Genomic DNA, 16,986 nt, shown 5'->3' on the forward strand with positions numbered 1-16,986 from the left:
TACCGCAGGTAGCTGCCGGAGTTGTGCTGGTTGTAGTGCTCGGGCTGCGTGTGCCAGAACAGCATGGCTGAGCTCCGAGCGCCGCCGACCTGCGCGCCGACAGCACACGCACGCCAGACTCCGGCGCTCCAGGCCCGCCGCGCTCGCCGCAGGGCGCATTTATGGGCGGCTCGAGGGGCGGGGCCGCGGCGGGGCCGCCCCCAGGAAACGCGGAGGACGGGCGGCTGGCCAGTGGCCGCTGCACCCGAGCTAACCTGTGTGGCGCCCCTCCCCGAACCGAGCGCGTCCCCAGGTCCGCGAGATCGGAGGGGCGGTGCGGCCGCGGGCTGGGTCTGGCGCCTCTCTCCTACCCCAGGGGCACCCAGGTGACACTCCCTCAGCCGTCCGCTGAGAGGAGAAGCTGGGGTTTTAGTCTAAGTATGAAGGGAAGCCCCTAAAGTGTTTGAAGCCCAGGAGTCACATTTCCGATTTGCGTTTTGGAAAGATCCGGCTTGCAGCAGTGCTGACAGCGGGTTGGAGGGGGGCAGGAGGGCAAAGGGGGCCGGTGAGGAGGGAGTGGAGCTCCGTGAAGCCGTGACCCACACCAGGTGATATCCGGACCCCCTTTTCCATACATAGCACAACGCCCGGCACACTGTCACTCTGTCGCTGTTAATTGACTTGAATGAGGTCCCATGGGGACCCGAGCCCAGAACTCCCAGCTCGCTCAAGCACGGACGTGGGCAAAGCCCTTCCTCACCCTGCCCTCTCAGCTCCCCTCCCTCCAGCAACAGCTTCCAACTGGCAACTCTAAAGGACTACCACTTCTCACCGCCTTGCGAGGAACATGGAAATGTGCCGCTCGGATCCCTTTTCAAGGAAGGACTTTCTGCCCTCGCCCCAGGGAGTACCGTCAGCCGCCAGCCCTAAGCACCCTCAGGGACCGCCTCTGCTACACAGAGCCATTCCGTCCAAGGCCACACCCTTCCTGGTGTGTCCCAAGTCCCAGTGATATCCAGGCAGGATGATTATTCAGGCAGGAATATAAAAGTATGGACATTTCAGCCTAACTGGGGACAAGGCGGAGCTAACCAAAAGATCAGCAGTGCGAATCCACCAGCTGCTCCTTGGAAACCCTATGGGGCAGTTCTACTCTGTCCTATAAAGTCGACAGTATGGCAACGGGTTTGGTTTTTAGGGGGGACAAGACTGATAAGCCATTTCAGCCCACGGGCTCCCCGTGGGACCAGTCAAATCTGTCACCACACCTGCATCTACACTCCCTCAGTCCACTCCTGCTTCCTTTGCTTCCCTTGGTCCAAAGGGCACTATTATGGATTGAATTGTGTCCCCCAAAAATACGTGTTGTAACTGCTAACTTCTAAACCCTGAGGATGCAGAGGTTAAGAGCTTGGCTGCTAACCAAAAGGTCAGGAGTTCGAATCCACCAGCCGCTCCTTGGAAACCTTATGGCGTGGTTCCACTTTGTCCTCTAAAGTCACTATGAGTCAGATTGTGCCTGTGGTTATAATCCCATTTGGAATGGGTTGTCTTTGTTATGTTAATGATTCAGGATTAGTGTAGGGTGTGTCTTGAGTCAATCTCTTTTCAGATGTAAATGAGATTAAACAAACAAATTGGGAAGCAGCCATGGGGGAAGAGAAATGCCAAGCCACATGAAGATTACCCAAGAGCAAAAGCGCAAACAGACAAGGATCTTCCTCCAGAGCCAACGGAGAGAGAAAGCCTTCCCCAAGAGCCAACACCCTGAATTTGGACTTCTATACTCCTAAACTGTGAGAAAATACATTTCTGTTTGTTAAAGCCACCCATTTGTGGTATTTCTGTTAAGACATGCACCAACATCCTGTTTCCCCTCCCTTCATCCCAGGTTTGACACATGGCTTGCTTGGACCATAGGACACAACAGAAGCGATGCCATCCCAGTTCAGGGCTGGCCCCTACGAGGCCTGGCGGCTTCTGCCTCTGCTCTCCTGGAGGTCTGGACCACCACATAAAGAGTGAGACCCAGGTGGCCCTCAGGTGCTCAAGCATGACTTCTCCAATGGGCCTGCCCCGTCAGACATCACCTGGAGCAAAGACGAGCGGTCCCCACCAAGCCCTACCCAAAATGCGGATGCATGAGCAAGTAAATGGCTGTGGTTTTGAGCCACTAATTATGGGACAGGTTGCTTCATAGCAACAGAGAACTGATATATCAATCAAGTCCCTTAGCCCCTTTGAGCCTCGGTTTTGTGATTAGTAAAATGAGTGGCATTAAGGTTTAGTTTCAGGATGGTGATGAAGCAGAGGGGTCAGATGAGTGTTGTTATCTGCTGTTGAGTTGGCCCCTGTGCGGTGCAATGGGTTTCTCTTTATATGTGGCCTTTCTGGCCTTGGGTTTATAATTCTGCCAAAATGATTGGCTAGGCCACAGACTTGCAAGGGATTGGTTAGTCTGCTATGCAAATAAGGTGCATAAAACCACCCAATAGGATTAAGTCACCTTGCAGGAATGGGTTGATTACTATGCAAATTGAGTGATTTGTGGTCTACCAAGGGATTGGTCAATTTGTGGTCTGGGCCATGCCTTGAAATTGAATATAAGCGCCAATCCCAAGGAGGTCGAGAGGGACCTCACTATCATCAAGAAGAGCCTGGAGCATACTGTGGCCTTTGGACCAGGGGGCCTGGGATGAAAACCTCCTAGACCCAGAAAAGAGAGAGCTGTAACACTGAAGACAGAGTGAGGCAGCTGCAGTGGGCTTGTTGAGTGAGAGAGCTGAGTGCCTTCAGGCAGGAGGCTCGCTGGTGGAGTGGGGTGCCTCCCAGCACTTTTCGGTGGAGCTAAAGAGCTGTACCACTTGCCCAAGCAGGGCAGAGGCTGAGAGAAGGCCTGCTTCAGGCACAGCTGAGAGAAGGGTCATCTGCCTGTGGGCATGGCTGAGAAGCTGACAGCTGTCTTGGTTAGAAGTGGTCGGGTTTGAAGAACTGTATCCTGTTACTTCCAAGTTGATCCTGATCCCGAGTTGCAGCCTGTTACTACCCGAATAAACCACATAATCGTGAGCATGGTCTGTGAGTTCTGTGTCTTTATAAAGCTGATTTTTATTTATCCTGGGGGTTGGAAACATTACATATAAACTTATGAAATATTTTAATACATACATACATAAAAAAATACACAGATCATAAAAATTTACTCTGACAATGAAGACGAGGCGGATGACATTGGCATTTTGTGAGTTAGGGTCATAACTCCACTTGTGGAAGGTTCTGGATCATCTGGATTATCCGTGTGAATGAGGATGGAGTTTCTAGTCAGAAAATTAGTGAGAGCTAGCTGTATGGTCCTTTTCTTCTTTCTCCATATATTTCATGGTAACATCTCACTGCTTCCTGAATCTGCCTGTGGACTTTGGCAAAGCGATCAGCATTGGAGTCCATGTTTTCAAGCAACTGAAGCCCCTGATTTCGTTTAGAAAACGAAATCTATACAGCAGTGTTTTGAACAGTAAATCGTAAAATTGAACATCTGCGAATGATAACCTCAGCAAACTACGCGCTGCAGCACTGTATGTAGTACTTATCACTGATGATAAGATGTACAAAAAAAAGAACAGTCATTAAGTGTGGTTTGTTATAACTCGAATACATTGTAAGTCTGGGACTACCGGTAGCTGATCAAAAACCCCATGTGCTAGTTAGGATTACATTCTGCAAGTAACAGAAAACCCAAAGTGAAAATAACTTAAGATAGAGACTTATGTCTTCCTCCAGTTTTATAAGTCTAGCGTTAGCGCCATCCGATACCGCGCTCCTGAGCTACACGTGGCTATTGAACACTTGAAATACGGGTAATCTGAATCTAGATGTCCTGTAACTGTAAAATAGCCACCGGATTTCAAAGACGTCACATAAAAAAAAAAAAAAAGAATGTAAAATAGCCTGTTAATAAATTTTATATTGGTCACATATATTTTTAATATACTGCATTAAATACAATACAACCAAAACCAAACCCATCACAGTCCAGTCAATTCTGACTGTTAGCAACCCTATAGGACAGAGTAGAACTTCTCCTTAGGGTTTCCAAGAGTGGCTGGTGGATTCGAACTGCTGACCTTTTGGTTAGCAGCCGAGCTCTTAACCACTTCACCTGTTTATTTTTTACTCTTTTTAATGCGACTACTAGAAAATTTTAAGCTATATACAGGGCTCACATTTGTGGCTTGTATTATATTTCTATGGGACAGCACTGGTCTAGAGCAGTGGCTCTCAACTGAGGGTGACATTTGGCAAAAAACCCTGGTGGCGCAGTGGTTAAGAGCTTGGCTGCTAACCAAAAGGTCGGCAGCTCGAATCTACCAGCTGCTCCTTGGAAACCCTATGGGGCAGTTCTACTCTGACCTATAGGGTCACTATGAGTCGGAATGGACTCGACGGCAATGGGTTTGGTTTTTTATATACTAATATAGTAATTTTTAAGATTAAAAACTTTGTTTCTTTGCCAAGTGTACCTCCCATCTGCAAGATCTCGCACCATGCAATATGACTACTGGAGCTCCAGCCGTACAACAGCATTCCAGCCAGCAGCAAAGACTAAGGGCAGAATAAGGGCACCCCTTCTCCTTTCAAGAAAAATGTACATACCTTCTGCTTACTTCCCTTTTGCTAGAATCAGTCAACCGGCCCCATCTGATTGCAGGGAAGCCTGGGAAATGTAGTTCTTGTTGGAGTGGTGTTTGCTCAGCTAAGAATCAGAATGGATTTGAGGAAACTAGCATCTCCTCGGGCAAGGAATGTTATTCCCATTTTACAGATGAGGAAACTGAGGCATATAGGTAAGGGAACTTACCAAGACACAGAGCAAATGACAGATTTACGTATGAACTGACGCCTCCTAACTTCTGGTTGTTTTTTCATCATATTCTGCCTCCCTGCAAACGTGGTTAAATCCCAGTAATAGCCATTGAATCCTATTTGCCAATTACCCACATTGTTGTCTCTGATGCAGTTTAGCTTCACGTCTGATTCCCAGTCTCTCTTTCTAGAACTTCACTAGCTCTCACAAAGAGGAGAGTGACTTTTCAAAGATGTTCCCTAAAATCCAAATGAAGTCTGGATTTACTTCCGAGTACCATACAGTCTGGTTTCTTTGCTTTGTCCAAGGCACCACGATAATGTTAACAATGGGAAACCAGGTGAAGGGCTTATAGGAACACTTTGTATTATCTCGGCAACTTTTCTGTAAATCTAAAATTATTTCAAAATATAAAGAGTCTTCTTTTAAAAAGTTCCTTCAGAATTCAAATAGTTAAATGCGTGAAACTGGACATTTGTGTTTTGGTTTTCTTTTTTTCCCCTAAATTGTATTTATCTTGTTTTTGTTGGTTGAGAATATACGCAGCAAAACATACACCAATACAACACTTTATACGTGTACAATTTAGTGATATTGATTATGTTCTTCAAGTTGTGCAACCATTCTCACCCTCCTTTTCTGAGTTGTTCCTGCCTCGTTAACATAAACTCACTGCCTCCTAAGCTTCTGTCTTAGTTATCCGGTGCTGCTATAACAGAAATACCACAAGTGGATGGCCTTAACAAAGAGAAATTTATTCTCTCACAGTCTAGGAGGCTAGGAGTCCGAATTCAGGGTGCCAGCTCCAGGGGAAGGCTTTCTCTGTTGGCTCTGGAGGAAGGTCCTTGTCATCAGTCTTCCCCTGGACTAGAAGCTTCTCAGCACTGGGACACTGGTTCCAAAGGACATGCTTTGCTCCTGGCACTACTTTCTTGGTGGTAGGAGGTCCCCTGTCTCTCTGCTCACTTCTCTCTTTCATATCTCAAAAGAGATTGACTCAAGACACAACCTAATCTTTCAGATTGAGTCCTGCCTCATTAACATAACTTCTCTAATCTTGCCTCTTAACATCATAAAGTAGGATTTACAACACAAAGGAAAATCAAGTCAGATGACAAAACGGTGGACAAACACACAATACCGGGAATCATGGCCTAGTCAAGTTGACACACATTTTGGGGGGATACAACTCAATCAGTAACAGTTTCCTGTCTAATCTTTCGAGTTGCTGTTGTCAATTTGATCCCATGTAGATAGCTCTTAAAAGAGCATAATGCTCAAGGCAGACCTTTTTACTAGTTAAGCTAAACTATTGTTTGGTTTTTAAGAAGACTTCAGGGGATGTTTTTGGTTTAAGGTTTAAGATTATCTTAGGGAAATAGTTTCAGGAGTTCATCCACCCCCCATGGCTCCAGAAGGTCTAGAGTCCGTGAGAATTTCACATTCTGTTCTGGCCCATAGAGTTTCCAAGGAGCACATGGTGGATTCGTACCGCTAACCTTTTGATTAGCAGCTATAGCTCTTAACCAATACGCCACCAGGGTTTCCACCCTAGTGGGAGTAAAATGGTATCTCATTGTGGTTTTAGTTTGCCTCTTTCTGATGGCTAATGACACTGAGAACCTTTTCATGTGTTTGATGGCCATTTAAATATTCTTTTTGGTGAAATGTCTATTCAAGACCTTTGCCAATTTTATGATTGGGTTATTTGTCTTTTTGTTGTCAAGTTGTTGAAGTTCTATGCATATGGTGGTTATTAGATTCCTGATGGATATATGGTTTCTGGATATTCTCCCAGTTGGTAGCTTGTCTTTTCACTTTTATGCTTTTGTTACTATATTAGATAATCCATTGTTGAAAGCGAGGCCCGACAGTGTTGCCCCTGCTTGTTCTTCTAAGAATTCTATGGTTTTAGACTGCACATTTAGGTGCTTAATCATTTTGAATTTGTTTTTGTGTATGGCGTGAGGCATGGATCCTGTTTCATTTTTCTACACGTGGGAATCCAATTTTCCCGGCACTATTTATTGAAGAGACTCTTCTTTCGCCATGAAATGGACTTAGCACCCTTGTCAAAAAAATTAGTTGACCGTAAATGTGTGGGTTTATTTGTGGACTCTCAATTCTTTTTTTTTTTTTTTTAATTGTACTTTAGATGAAGGTTTACAGAACAAATAGTTTCTCGGTAAACAGTACACTTGACTGTTTTATGACGATCGTTAACAACGCCACAACATGTCAACACTGTTTCTTCTCAACCTTGAGTTCCCTATTACCAGGTTTCCTGTGCCCTCCTGCCTTCTAGTCCCTGTCGCTCGACTGTTGTGCCCCATTAGTCTGGACTCTCAGTTCTACTGCATTGGTCTATGTGTCTGTTGTTGTATCAGTACCAGGTTGTTTTGATTATTGTAGCTGTATAGTATGTTTTAAAATCAGGAAGTGTGAGTCCTTTTACTTTGTGCTTCTCTTTCAATATTGTTTTAGCTATTTGGGGCCTCTTGTCATTCCATATAAAGGTGAGAATTAGTTTTTCTATCTCTGTAGAAAAGGCTGTTAGAATTTTGATTGGGATTGTATTGAATCTATAGGTTGCTTTGGGTGGTGTTGACATCTTAACAATATTAAGTCTTCCAATCCATGAACGTGGAACATCTTTCCATTTATTTAAGTCTTTTTTAATCTCCTTCAGCAATGTTTTATAGTTTTCATTGTATAAGTCCTTCACGTCCTGGTTCGATTTATTCCTAGGTATTTTATTCTTTTAGATGCTATTGTAAATGGAACTGTTTCCCTAATTTCCCTTTCAGGTGTCTTGTTGCAGGTATATAGAAACCCAACTGTTTTTGTTTGTTGACCTCATACCCTGCAACTTTGCCAAATTCCTCTTATTAGCTCTAGAAATTTTCTTGTGGACTCCTTGGGATATTCTATGTATAGAATCATATGGTCCATGAATAGAGATAATTTTACTTCTTTTCCAGTGTGGATACATTTTATTTATTTTTATTTCCTTGTTGCTCTGGCTGGGACTTCCAACACAATATTGAATAGGAATGCTGAGAGTGGGCGCTCTTGTCTTGTTCCCTATTTCGAGGGGAAAGTTCTCAGTCTTTCTCCATTAAGTATGTTGTTGGCTGTTGGCTTTTCATATTTGCCCTGAGTCGTGTTGAGGAATTTCCTTTCTATTCCAATCTTCTTTAGGGTTTTCATCAAGGAAGTGTGTTGGATTTTATCAAATACTTTTTCTGCATTCATAAAGAAGATCATATGGTTCTTTTCCTTTGTTCTATGCATGTGGTGTATTATGTTGATCGAATTTGTGATGTTGAACTATTGCTGCATTCCTGGGATAAATCCCACTTGATTATGGTATATGACTTAATATGCTGTTAGATTCTATTCACTAGTATTTTGTTGAGGATTTTTGCATCTCTATTCTTAGGAGATATTGGCCTGTATTTTCTTTTCTTGTGGTGTCTTTGCCTGGCAAATCAGGTTATATTTGCCTCATAGAATGAATTAGGAAGTGTTTCTTCCTTCCGTCATTCGGAAGAATTTGAACAGTATGGGTGTCAATTCTTCTCTAAATGTTTTGTAGAATTCCCTAGGGAAACCATCCGGTCCAGGACTTTGTTTTGCTGGGAAGTTTTTGATCATGGATTCTATCTCTTCACTTGTTATGGGTCTGTTGAGACTTTCTATTTCCTCTTGAGTCAGTTTGGGTAGGTTGTGTGCTTCTAAGAATTTGTCCATTTCATTTAGGTTTTCCAGCTTGTTGCCATACAATTGTTCATTATATTCTGTCATACTTTTCTTTATTCCTATCAGGTCAGTTGTACTGTCCCCTTTTTCATTTTTCATTTTGGTTATTCACAACTTTTCTTTTATTTTTCAGTCTAGCTAAAAGTTTGTTAATTTTATTGATCTTTTCAAATAACCAACTTCTGATTTTATGGATTCTCTCTATTGTTTTTCTGTTTTTGATTTATTTTCCTGCTCTGCTCTTTGTTATTTCCTTTCTTCTGGCAGGGGAAAGCTTAGTTTGCTCTTCTCTTTCTAGTTCCTGGAGTTATCCAGTTAGGCTGTTCATTTGAGATCTTTCTTCTTTTTTTATGTAGGGATTTAATGCTGTAAGTTTCCCTCTAAGTACTGTCTTTGCTGAATCCCGTAAGTTTTGGTATGTTGTGCTTTCATTTTCATTTTACTCTAAAAAATTTAGATTTTTTTAAATTCTTCCTTGACCCATTGGTAGATTAATAGTTCAATTTCCATATGTTTGTGTATTTTCAGGTTTTTTTCTGTTATTGATTTCTAGCTTCACTCCATTGTGATCAGAAAAAATACTTCATGAATTAATCTTTTCAAATTTATCAAGACCTGCTCTGTGACCTAAAATGTGGTCTGTCCTGGCAAATGATCCATGTGCACTCGAGTAGAATGTATCTTGTGCTGTTTTGGGATGGAGTGTTGTATATGCATATGCTAAGTCTAGTTGGTTTCAGGTTTTCTATTTCCTTGTTGATCTTCCGTCTTAGTCATCTAGTGCTGCTGTAACAGAAATACCACAAATGGATGGCTTTAACAAAGAGAAATGTATTCTTTCACAGTCCAGTAGGCTACAAGTCCAAATTCAGGGTGTCAGCTCCAGGGGAGGGCTTTCTCTTTCCATTGGCTCTGGAGGAAGGCCGTTGTCATCAGTCTTCCCTTGGTCTGGTAGCATCTCAGCACAGGAATCTCAGGTCCAAAGGACATGCTCTGCTCCTGGCACTGGGTTCTTGGTGGTATGAGGTCCCCAACTCTCTGTTTGCTTCCCTTTCCTTTTATCTCTTGTAAGATAAAAGGTGGTGCAGGCCACACCCCAGGGAAACTCCCTTTGCATTGAATCAGGGATGTGGCCTTAGTAAGGGTGTTTCGATCCTACCCTAATCCTCTTTAACATAAAATTACAATCACAAAATGGAAGACAACCACACAATACTGGGAATCATGGCCCAGCCAAATTGATACACACATTTTGGGGGGGAGGTAATTCAATCTGTGACATCTTTCTGAATGTTCTGTCCAATAAAGAAAGCAGTGTATTGATGTCTCCAACTGTCATTGTAGTACCAGCTATTTCTTATTTCAATTCTGTCAGTGTTTGCTTCATATATTTAGGTGCTGTGATGTTGGGTGCATATATATTTATGATTGCTAAATATTCTTGATTAATTGACCCTTTTATCACTGTATAATGTCCATCTTTATCTCTTCTGACAGATTCTGTCTTCAAGTCTATTTTGTCTGATATTAAGATTGCCACTCCAGCTCTCTTTTGATTATTTGCATGGAATATCTTTTCCATCCTTTCACTTTCAACCTATTTGTGTCCTTGGGTTTAAGATGTGTCACTTGTAAACAGTGTATAGTTGGATCATGTTTTTTTATCCATTCTGCCACTCTGCCTTTTTATTGGAGCATTTTGTCCATTTACATTCACTGTAATTACTGATAAGAAGTGCCTTACTTCTGCTGTTTTGTTATTTTATTATTATGATTATTTTAGTGTCTTATGCTTTCTTTGGCTTTGTCCTTTAGTCCTGTCTGCTCTTGTGTTTTGTTGGCTTTGTAGTGAACCTTTTTTATTCCCTTCTTCTTTCCTTTCTTGTATGTTGTTTATATGTTTTCTTAGTGGTTACCATGAATACCACATTTAAGAGCTTGTATTTATAACATTCTAGGATAAGTTGGTACCAACTTAACTTCAGTAACATACAAGAAATTCTATATACCATTCCTCTCCCCCCTTCTGTTGTTGATATCATTAATTATGTCTTTATATTTAATATGTCTTGTAACATAATTTTATCCTGGCCTTTTATATATTTGTTATTAAAAAACATGAAGAAAAAAACATTTAGAATTATCAGTCATGAATACCTTATTACTAGTCCTTATACTTTTCCATGCATTTCCCTTTATTAGGGATCTTTTTATTATAGCTTTGAATTAGTTTTTAGCATCTTTTCCCTTCCTTCTACAGAACTCCTGTTAGTGTTTTTTTGTAGGGCTGGTCTGGTGGCTATGAACTCTCTCAGCTTCTGTTTGTCTGGGAATGTTTTAATTTCACCCTCATTCTTGAAGTATAGTTTTGCTGGGTATCATATTCTTGTTTGACTTTTTTTTTTTTTTTTAATTTCAGCACTTTAAATATATTGTTCCTTTGCATTCTGGCCTCCAATGTTTCTTAGGAGAAATCGGCACTTAATTTTATTGAGGACCCTTTGTATGCAACTGTTTGCTTCTTTCTCACTGCTTTCAGGATTCTCTCTTTAATTTTTGAGAGTAACAGTAATGTGTCTTGGTATAGATCTCTTCGGGTTTATCCTGCTTGGGGTTCTTTGAGAGTCTTGGCTTTGTAGATTCATGTCTTTCATTAGACTGAGGAAATTTTCTGTCATTATTTCATCAAATATTTTTTCTGTCCCTTTCTCTGTCTCATCTCCTTCTGGAATTCCCATGATGTGTATATTAGGTCTCTTGCTGTTGTCCCATAATTCCATTAAACTGTGCTCAGCCTTCTTGAGCATCCATTCTTGATGCTCTTAAGCATCTGTAATTTTAACAATCTTATGTTCTAATTTGTTAATTCTTTCTTCTGCCTTATTAAATCTGTTGTTAATTCCTTCTATTGTGTTTCTCATTTCAGTCATTGTCCTTTCAGTTGCAATATCTCTTTTTTTAGATCTTCATTTTGTTCTTGCATTGTTTTCCTAATTTCTTTTAGCTTTTTGTCTGTTTTCCCTTAGTTCTTTAATTATGCTAATGTTGTTGTATAATATTTATCTATTTTTTTCCATTATTTAGTCATTCCTAGATGTGCTTTCCCTCCCTTTTTCGTGTTCATTTGGATAGGCCGTTGTTTCTCTGTTCTTTCTGTGTCTTGTGATTTTTTTGTTGGAGCATTGGAATTTTAAGGGTGTCAACTTTCTCTGTTTTCCCCAGTGTTTGTTGTTTTTACTCACACTACTTTCTGCAAAAAAACCTCTTAAGTGGGCAGAGCGTTCGGCCTTTGCTTACCATTTCCTCTCCTTCTCTGTAATAACTCCTCCTCCCTCCATGGTTTAATTGGGATTCAGAAGTCCTAGATCTCGTTTTTCAACTTTCAATCTCTCCTGGACACACTAGAGAATTCACTGTGGTCAGTCTGTCCACCAGCAGGCACCACCACTCAGGCAAGATATCATGTACAAACCAATCTGTCCACCTGGGGGTTCAGTTCCCTCTCTGATTATTACTCCTTTCCTTTCTCTTTTTCTACAATCACATTTTTAGGCAGAAAACCCCACACCCAGCAAGCCCCCTTTGGGGCTGGGTGTTGCCCTCCAATTTTGACTGAGGTTTCCTTCCCTGCTTTGTGGGAGTTGGTTATAGCTGAGCTGCCATTCAGAAGAAGCACAGGCAGACTCCTTCATTTCAGGAGGAGGAGGGACTGGCACAGAAAGACCTCTGAGAAATCTGTCTTGGTTTCAGAGCTTCAGTGGCCCTGTGGTGGTTGGGGGAACAGTCTCCACTTAGGTGACCTTCCTCTTGACTTCACTGTAGGGAGCCATCTGTAGGAGTTTGTATCAGTCCAGGAGCCAACAGTTACCAGTTGGGAGAGGGGTAGTCACACTCCAAATGGACTTCCAGGGAGGTCTGGCTATTGCTATCAGAGCCTGCCCCATAGTATGTTGCCTGTGGGTGTACCCTCCAGTCAAGAGGCCTATTTCCTAGCACACAGAAGCCTTAGTCAGCAGTCCTCAGCGTTGACTGTAAGGGGGAGCATACAGACCCAAACTGATCCCTAGAGAAGTCTGTCCTGTTGGTTTCAGAGGACTAAGCTTATGGGGTGCACAGGGAGGCTAGTAGAATGCTGACTATGGGAGCAGACTCCATTGTGGGGGCCTTCTGTAGCAATTTGCAGCAACATGGCAACCAATAATTACCTTGTGTGGGGGGGTGTCATGCTCTGGTCAGGCCCCCATGAAGGTCTGCCTTATTGCCATCAGATTCCCTCCTCTAGATTGTTGGCTGTGAGTGCAGACTCCACTTTAGACTCCTGCTTCCTAACCTGCAGCAGCCTCAGTCAGCAGTGCTCAGTGCCAACTGGATTGGCAGCAGACTAACTTTAAATGACCCCTAGGAAGGTTTGTCCCATTGGTTTCAGAGGCCAGAACTATGGGGTGCACAGGAATGCAGATAGAGTGCTGACTATGAAAGCAGACTCCACTGCAGGACCCTTCTGTACCAATTCACAGCAGGCTTGCAGGTGACAGTGTCTGAGTGGCTGAGTGGGGAAGGGGCTATCATACTCCAAATGGACCTCCAGGGAGGTCTGCCTGCTATCAGAGCCCTCCCTGTACTACGCTGACTGTGGGTGTGTTCTTGTTATTAGTTGCCATCAGGTCGGTTCTGACTCATAGCAACCCTATGTACAACACAACAAAACACTACCTCATCCTGTGCCTTCTCACAATCATTGCTATACTTGAGCCCATTGTTGCAGCCACTGTGTCAACCCATCTCATCAAGGGTCTTCCTCTTTTTTGCTGATCCTCTACTTTACCAAGCATGATGTCCTTCGGGGACTGATCCCTCCTGATAGAGGTCCAAAGTATGTGAGACAAAGTCTTGCCATCTTCCCTTCTAAGGAGCATTCCCGCTGTACTTCTTCAAAAACCAATTTGTTCATTCTTCTGGCAGTTCATGGTATATTCAACATTTTTTGGCCAACACCATGATTTAAAAGCATCAATTCTTCTTCGGTCTTCCTTATTCATTGTCCAGCTTTCTCATGCTTATGAGGCGACTGAAAATGCTATGGCTTGGGTCAGGTGCACCTTAGTCCTCAAAGTGACATCTCTGCTTTTTAACACAAGAGGTCTTTTGTAGTGGATTTGCCCAATATGTCATTTGATTTCTTGACTGCTGTTTCCATGAACGCTGATTGTGGATCCAAGTAAAATGAAATCCTTGACAACCTCAATATTTTCTCTGTTTATCATGATGTTGCTTATTGGTCCAATTGTGAGGATTTTTGTTTTCTTTATGTTGAGGTGTAATCCATACTGAAGGCTGTAGTCTTTGATCTTCATCAGTAAGTGCTTCAAGTCCTCTTCACTTTTAGCAAGTTAAGATTGTGTCATCTGCATTTTGCAGGTTGTTAATGAGTCTTCCTCCAATCTTGATGCCACATTCTTCTTCATGTAGTCCAGTTTTTCAGATTATTTGCTCAGCATACAGATTAAATAAGTATGGCGAAAGGTTACAACCCTGACACAGAGCTTTCCTGATTTTAAACCATGCAGTACCCTCTTGTTCTTTTTGAATGACTGCCTCTTGGTCTATGTACAGGTTCCACGTGAGCACAATTAAGTGTTCTGAAATTCCCTTTCTTCCCAATGTTGCCTATAATTTCCCGAGGGGGTGCCCTTCACTAAAGATGCCTGCTTCTTAGCACAGCAGCCTCAGTCAGCAGTCTTCAGCACCAACCAAAAGGTGGAACAGAGATCTGAACTGACTCCCCAGGAGGTCTGTCCTGTTGGTTTCAGAGGTCTGAGCTATGGGGTGTGCAAGGCGGCCAGTGGAGTGTTTACTATGGGAATAGACTCCATTGCTTGAACCTTCTGTAGCAATTAGCAGTAGGCTTGCAGCCAACAGCATCTGGGTGAGAGAGGTGCTGGCACACTCCAAGTGGACTCCCATGGAAGTCTGCCTTGTTGTTATCAGAAACCCCCTGGGGTATGTTGGCTGTGGGTGTAGCCTCCACTAAAGATGCCTGCTTCTTAGCACACAGCAGCCTCAATGAACAGTCCTCAGCACTGACAGAAAGAGGGAGCAGACAGACTTGAAATGACTCCCCAGGAGGCCTGTCCTTTTAGTTTCAGAGGCCTGAGCTATGGGATGTGCAGGGAGTCAGGTTGACTGTTTACCTTGAGAGCTGACTCCACTGCACAGCCCTTCTGTAGCAATTCACAGAAGGCGTGCAACCAACAGTGTGTGGGTAGGGGAGATGCTGGCACACTCCAAACAGACCCCCAGGGAGGTCTGTCTTATTGATTTTAGAACAGAAGCTTGGGACCTCTCTCTTTGTCCAGTCAGGGGCTGTAGTAATTAGGGAATCAGTCTCTTTTTCTGGGACCAGTACTCCAGTTTACAGCAGCCAGGGGCCCATGTGGAAGGGAAGGGACAGGGACGGTGGAAGAAACAATTTTCCTACCATAGGTGACCCGTTGTTGATTTGTTGGTCCTTGCTTGTCTGTAGTTCTCCTCTGTTTTCCCCTGCTCCCCAATTCAGTGTCCCTCAAAGCTAAGCACCACTTCCTTGTTGTATTTCTTATTGTATTTGTAGGGGAAAGTTGGTATGATTGTTTGTTCATGCCACCATCTTCCCAGAATTTCCCAATTTCTATTGTTTTAAGCCACCAGTTTGTGGCACTTTGTTAAGGCCACCCTAGAAAATGAATACAAGTGCTTGGGGAAAGACCCACTCCTAGTTGACAACTGAACTGAGACTACAAGAGGTGGAAAGAGTGAGCTTTGTGGAGATCTGAGAGAAGAATGTCCCAGGAAAAGGGAAAACAAGCAGCAAAGATCTTGCGACAGGAGTATAAGTGAAGTGTTTGAGGAACAGCAAAGGGATCAGCGAGACTGCAGCAGAGTGGCCTGGGGGACGAAGAGGTGATGGGCACAAACAAGCAGTGGGGACAGAGCATATGGGACTTTGTAGGCCATGGTGAGAGCTTGTCTCTCACTCTGAGTGAGGTGAGAGCTTGTGGCTAGGCTGCTTACTATTCTCAGATTCGCTTTTCTTCCCAGACACACATAGCTAGAGTACATTTTTTAAGTTTCCTTGCCAATTGGTGTAGTCATGAGACTGTGTGGAACGTGGGTGGAAGTGACATTTTCCACCTTGAGGCTTGGCCTATGAATGTCTTCCATGTGATTCTTCACATTCTCTCTTCCCTCGTCTCCTGATTGGATGTTGGTGCCCAGAGATGTCTTGGAGACTTGGTGTTGAGGATAGGAGAGCCTCTGTCTTTGTGCCACGTGAAGCAGCAGAACCCCCAACCAAGTGGACTTTACTTGAGTAAGAAATAAACTGCTATTGGGTTTTAAAAAAAAAAAAAACCCACAAACCAAACCAGTTGCTGTGGAGTTGATTCTGACTCATGGCAACCCCATGTGTGTCAGAGTAGAACTGTCCTCCATGAGGTTTTCAGTGGCTGTCATCTTTTGGAAATAGATTACCAGGCCTTTCTTCTGAGGTGCCTCTGGATGGACTTGAACTGCCAACTTTTTGGTTTGTAGCACTGTTTGTGCCACCCAGGAAGTCTCTCTATTGTGTTAAGCATTTGGAATATATTGGTTGTTTGTTAAACCCGTTAGCCTCTCCTAACTAACACTAAACTGGCAGATTTTGAGTGGAAGAGTAACATGATCTGACTTACATTGTCAAAAGCCCACTCCCATTCTGAAGAAGAGACTGTAGAAAGGTAGCTGTGAAAGCAGGGAGCCTAGAAAGAAAGCTATTGCCAGGTAAGAGATGATGTTGGCTTGGATTGTGGAGACAGAGACAGACATGGTGGAGGAGTTGTCAAGTTCTCAATATACTTAGTACATCACACAGGTTTTGCTGATAGATTGGGTATGGGGTGAAAGAAAGAAGAGTTCAGGATGACCCCAAATTTTTTGGCCCAGGCATTTGGAAAGATGAATTAAGCAATTATTGAAATACGGAAGACTTCAGGAAGAGCAGATTTAGGGAAGACCATCAGGAGTTTAGTTTTGGAAATTTCAAAATCTGTAGTAAGTACACCTATTTTCAAAATTCACACAGGTTGGCAATTTTGTTTCCCTCTCCTCTTAGAATCTACTCCCACACATATTCCTTTGCATTTCATTTTCTAATATAAAATATCAAAATCTTACTATTGGGATTTATACCAGGTATGCAGGGATAGTTCAACATTAGAAAAACAATCAATGTAATCCATCACATAAATAAAACAAAAGAACCACATGATCTTATCAATCGATGCAGAAAGGCATTCGACAATGTCCAACACCCATTCGTTATAAAAACTCTCAATAAAATAGGAATAGAAGGGAAATTCCTCAAT

General features: G+C 42.9%; 1 protein-coding gene across 1 annotated transcript in view; it reads right to left on the reverse strand.

Annotated features, from left to right (window-relative positions):
* The window catches only part of TFCP2L1 (transcription factor CP2 like 1), a 77,684-nt gene extending 77,619 nt beyond the window's left edge, over positions 1-65 (reverse strand). Inside the window, exon 1 of the mRNA XM_004388010.1 lies at positions 4-65. Coding sequence (XP_004388067.1) covers positions 4-65 — 62 coding nt within the window. The remainder of the gene's footprint in view (positions 1-3) is intronic.
* Between the last annotated feature and the right edge of the window lie 16,921 nt (positions 66-16,986).

Source organism: Trichechus manatus, unplaced genomic scaffold (assembly GCF_000243295.1).
Source record: "Trichechus manatus latirostris isolate Lorelei unplaced genomic scaffold, TriManLat1.0 scaffold00203, whole genome shotgun sequence".
In the NCBI taxonomy this organism is placed as follows: domain Eukaryota; kingdom Metazoa; phylum Chordata; class Mammalia; order Sirenia; family Trichechidae; genus Trichechus; species Trichechus manatus.